Here is a 4,956-nt window from a genome sequence, read left to right on the forward strand (position 1 = left end):
CCCCCGCCCGGCCGCCCCCGGCCCGGCCCGCCCCGGCGGGGATGGGAAAAAGTTGTTCGCAACTTTTTTTTAACCTCCCCCGGCGCCGGCTCCTCCCCCCTCCCCTTCCGCCCCGGCCACGCTCTAGCCCCGCCCCCTGCGCGGCGATTGGCGGGCGGGCGCCGCGAGGCCCCGCCCCCCAGCGCGTTTGTGAATGGAGCCCGGCGGCGGGGGCGGGGCTCCGCGGCGCGCCCGCGCGTATATGTGTCTTTTTTTTTTTTTTTTTTTTTTTTGTGCCGGCGCGGCGGCGGGCCGGGAGCTGTAGTGCGGACGGCGGCGGGGCTTCGGGCGGAGTAGGAGCCGAACCGGGAGGCGTACGGCTGCCCCGGACGCACAGCCCGCAGCGGCGCCCGTCGGGAGCGCAGCCCAGCCAAGCCGCCGGGGAGGATCGCGCAGTAATTGGATTTTAAAAGTTATTTAAGCCCCGGAGTAAAATACACGGCTCAGCCGGGCGCGGTAATAATCCGTTTAGCCGTAACCTAAACCCCCGGCGCCGGGGCCGCGCAGCCGGGCGGGGAGCAGCACCTCCGCCTCGCCGCCGCGGGACCGTGCGTGGAGCTGGCCAGAGCCGTCGCTGGGCTTCGCGCGCGTCTCCTGTCTCGCCGCCGCCTTCTCCGGCGGGAGCAGCTCCGGAAACTTTCGCCGAGGGAAGAGCCGCCGCGCTGCGAGAGCCGACCCGCCGGAGCCCAGGAAGAAAGTCGCGGAGGTCAGGCGCAGAGCCGCCGCCGCGTCCCTGCCCCGCGGAAGGGGCCCCTCCGCCGCACTCCGGGCGCTGATGCCCCTGGGGCGCCGCGCCGCCCGGCTCTGAAGGACTCCCCGCGGCTCCCCGGGCCCCCAGCCGCCCCAGCGATGCGGGCTGGAGGAGGAGGAGGAGGCGGCGGAGCGGCCGCCGCCAGCTGCCCCTTGCTGGGTCTGGCCGCGCTGCTGGCCGCCCTGCTGGGGACCCCCGCGGGTGTGGCGGCACAGCAGTACCACGGCGAGAAGGGCATCTCGGTGCCGGACCACGGCTTCTGCCAGCCCATCTCCATCCCGCTCTGCACGGATATCGCCTACAACCAAACCATCCTGCCCAACCTGCTGGGCCACACCAACCAGGAGGACGCGGGGCTGGAGGTGCACCAGTTCTACCCGCTGGTCAAGGTGCAGTGCTCGCCCGAGCTCAAGTTCTTCCTCTGCTCCATGTACGCGCCGGTGTGCACCGTGCTGGAGCAGGCCATCCCGCCCTGCCGCTCCCTCTGCGAGCGGGCCCGCCAGGGCTGCGAGGCCCTCATGAACAAGTTTGGCTTCCAGTGGCCAGAGCGGCTCCGCTGCGAGAACTTCCCCGTCCATGGCGCAGGTGAGATCTGTGTGGGGCAGAACACATCGGACGCCCCACCGGGGCCTGGCGGTGCAGCAGGCCGGGGGGCCACTGCCCACCCCACGGCTGGCTATCTTCCCGACTTCCTCACCCCACCGCAGCCCCCCTCCGGCTTCTCCTTCTCCTGCCCCCGGCAGCTCAAAGTGCCCCCTTACTTGGGCTACCGGTTCCTGGGGGAGCGGGACTGCGGGGCCCCCTGTGAGCCAGCCCGGCCCAACGGGCTCATGTACTTCAAGGAGGCAGAGGTGCGATTTGCCCGGCTGTGGGTGGGCGTGTGGTCTGTGCTCTGCTGCGCCTCCACCCTCTTCACCGTGCTCACCTACCTGGTGGACATGCGCCGTTTCAGCTACCCAGAGCGGCCCATCATCTTCCTCTCAGGCTGCTACTTCATGGTAGCAGTGGCCTACGCAGCAGGTTTCTTGCTGGAGGAGCGGGTGGTGTGTCTGGAGCGCTTCTCCGAGGACGGCTACCGCACTGTGGCCCAAGGCACCAAGAAAGAAGGCTGCACCATCCTCTTCATGATCCTCTACTTCTTCGGCATGGCCAGCTCCATCTGGTGGGTCATCCTCTCCCTCACCTGGTTCCTGGCTGCTGGCATGAAGTGGGGCCATGAGGCCATCGAGGCCAACTCCCAGTATTTCCACCTGGCTGCCTGGGCTGTTCCTGCTGTCAAAACCATCACCATCTTGGCCATGGGGCAGGTGGATGGGGATGTACTCAGTGGGGTATGTTACGTAGGTATCTACAGTGTGGACTCGCTGCGGGGCTTTGTGCTGGCACCCTTGTTTGTGTACCTCTTCATTGGCACTTCCTTCTTGCTTGCTGGCTTCGTGTCCTTGTTTCGCATCCGCACCATCATGAAGCATGATGGCACCAAGACGGAGAAACTGGAGAAGCTGATGGTGCGCATTGGTGTCTTCAGTGTCCTCTACACGGTGCCTGCCACCATTGTCCTGGCGTGCTACTTCTATGAGCAGGCCTTCCGTGGCACCTGGGAGAAGACGTGGCTCCTCCAGACCTGCAAAACCTATGCCGTGCCCTGTCCCAGTCACTTTGCCCCTATGAGCCCGGACTTCACGGTCTTCATGATCAAGTACCTCATGACCATGATTGTTGGTATCACAACTGGCTTCTGGATCTGGTCTGGCAAAACCCTTCAGTCCTGGCGACGCTTCTACCACAGACTCAGCACCGGCAGCAAAGGCGAGACGGCAGTATGAGACCCCCGTGTCCCCTCTGGCGCGCACACACACACACGCATGCATGCACACACACAGAGGAGAGGGGTACTCGGCAGAAGAGGAAGGCAATGGCTCCCTGAAGAGGGAGGAAGGGAGGCTTTTCCAAACTTTTTCTTCCTTCCAGAGGGTTTGAAAACAAAAAAAATAATTAATCTTTGCATAAAGGATCGGATGGACTCTGTCCAGTGGTGCTTATGCCCAGATAAGTGGAAAAGCACAGAAAAAGAGGCCACTGGCAGGATGGGAGAATCCTTCACCTGCAAGAAGTCCCCCCCTTCTCTCTCCCACTACTCCTGTGCAGGAAAAAAAACACAACCCAACTAAAACCATCCTGCCTTGCTTTGGCCGAGAGGAAGGGGAAGCCAGATCTGTTGAGCTGCGCCTGCCGAGAAGCAGCCAAACCCTCTCCGAATTGCTGGGGTCGAACTGCAGTGCAGGCCCGGTAACTCCTGAGCCTGGGCTTACGGCCGGCTCCTTCCAGCTCAGCGGAGCAACCACGTGAGTAACTGCACGGCCAGCGGCAGCCCGGGTCGTCTGCTGGTGAGATGCCTCTGTTCTGTCAACTCACAAGTTCCTTTTTACCTCAGTGATACCTGTTTTAATTGTTTTAAAGTGAAAATTCGGTCCTCGGTCTGTTGTTCTTGCTGCTGTGGGGAAGGAGGGGGTTGCTATTCCACACCCTGAAAAGAAATGACTTGTTGCTTTTCAGCAGAAGGCTTTTCCCCCTTGCCTTTGTTCTAGGAGACAAAGGGGGAAACAAAAGTGTTTTCTATGTAGAAAGGCATAAGCATGGGATCGGTTTTTATGGGCAAACTGACAAAAAGAAGTCGTTGAGGTTCACCCTTGGATGTGAGGAGCTCGCAGAAATAAACATTCCTTTTATGAAAAAAGGAGGAGGCAGGATGTTTTTCTGCCGTTCAATATGGGTCGCTTTTCTAAGCTGAAGGAAACGCAAGACTTAGAGGGCATGAAGAACATAACAAAGAACACCTGCCAAAACAAGAGCCATTAAAATACGTAATGTAAAGATACGATTTTTTTCTTTCCTTCCCCTAAACCTGCTTTCTCTCCTGCTTTGCAGTGAGCTCGCTGCAGGTAAAGTCAATACACGGCCGGCTTCTGGGGACAGGAGGAATCCTTTTGGCTCCTGGTGGACCCTTTGCCTGCTCCTCGGGTTCCCTGCCCTGCATGGCAATGACTCCTGGTGCAGCAGGGAGTTGGGGTTGGGGTGTAAAAGCAAGCAGGTACCGCAAGTGAGGAGCCTTCTCATTTCAGCTAACATACAGCTGGTTAAGTTTCCAGTGATCATGTCTTGGAAGGAAAGACGTTCAAAAATTAATCATCGAATGCATCGTTTTCTTTTTGAAATGTGACAGATTTTTCTATTCTGAAATTTTTATGTTGACTTGTTCATATTTTATTTTTTGCATACTACTTTACTTTTATATTCACTGAAGGGTTGTTTTTATAAGTATATGTGTGTGTGTATATTCTTGCCTAAGGACAAAATAGGAAATTCTGGATTTTTAGCAAGTCTCCATGCTATAGCTGCTCTTCATATTTTGGGAGGGAAAAGTGTTTGGAATGAAACTAAAAAAGAAAAAACCTGTTCGGGATGAGGGGGCAGACTGCTGCTGTCTGAGGGCGAACCAGTAGTCGGGGCATGAGGAATGAGCCCATCAGCCAAATCCTTCAGAAGATCTGATTTTAGACTTGTAGGGCTTGGGTTTTTGTCTTTTATAATGTGCACGTGGAAGAAAAACAAAAACGTGTAAGACAAGTGCAGTATGTATATTTTGTAAATCTCGGTTTTGTAAGAAAAATATGTATTTATGTTTTTACTTGATTTTTTTTTTGAAGGTCTGTATGAGGCCCTGCTTCATCCCATGTACAGATCACTAAATAAATAATTTTTAATACAAAGGCTCCAGTGAAGTTCTTTCAGTTTTTGAACACTCAGCAGGTTATAGAAAGGGGGGGGGCAAGCTCTGTGAGTGGCGTCTTCCCTCCCGCTTTGTTGTGGGAGATGCAAGAGACTTTAGGGTGAATGTACTGACCAGAAACTCAGCTGTGACTTGAAACTGGCCTTCCTGAGTTGGCCACTCACACTAGGAGGTCACATTTTGAGACCGTTTCAAATGTTTGCCCTCACTTGAGGCACTTGCATCCTAGCCAAGTTTTCTTCCAGGCTCTGCCTCTTGCTGAGGGCAAGCTGATAAACCAGTTTCCTTATCTAGAAAATAAGGATAATGCCCTCTTCCCCTTCCAAAGGGACTTTATACTGAGAACTGGTGGGTGCTACAAGTGCTGTAAATTCAA

General features: G+C 56.3%; 1 protein-coding gene across 1 annotated transcript; it reads left to right on the plus strand.

Annotated features, from left to right (window-relative positions):
• Positions 1–280: 280 nt before the first annotated feature.
• FZD7 (frizzled class receptor 7) lies at positions 281–4,561 on the plus strand. The gene has a single exon (XM_074595578.1). It carries the CDS (start codon positions 889–891, stop codon positions 2,614–2,616), a length of 1,728 nt encoding a protein of 575 aa, XP_074451679.1. The 5' UTR covers positions 281–888; the 3' UTR covers positions 2,617–4,561.
• The last annotated feature ends 395 nt before the right edge of the window (positions 4,562–4,956 follow it).

The sequence above is a fragment of the Larus michahellis genome, chromosome 7 (genome assembly GCF_964199755.1).
Source record: "Larus michahellis chromosome 7, bLarMic1.1, whole genome shotgun sequence".
Classification (NCBI taxonomy): Eukaryota; Metazoa; Chordata; class Aves; order Charadriiformes; family Laridae; genus Larus; species Larus michahellis.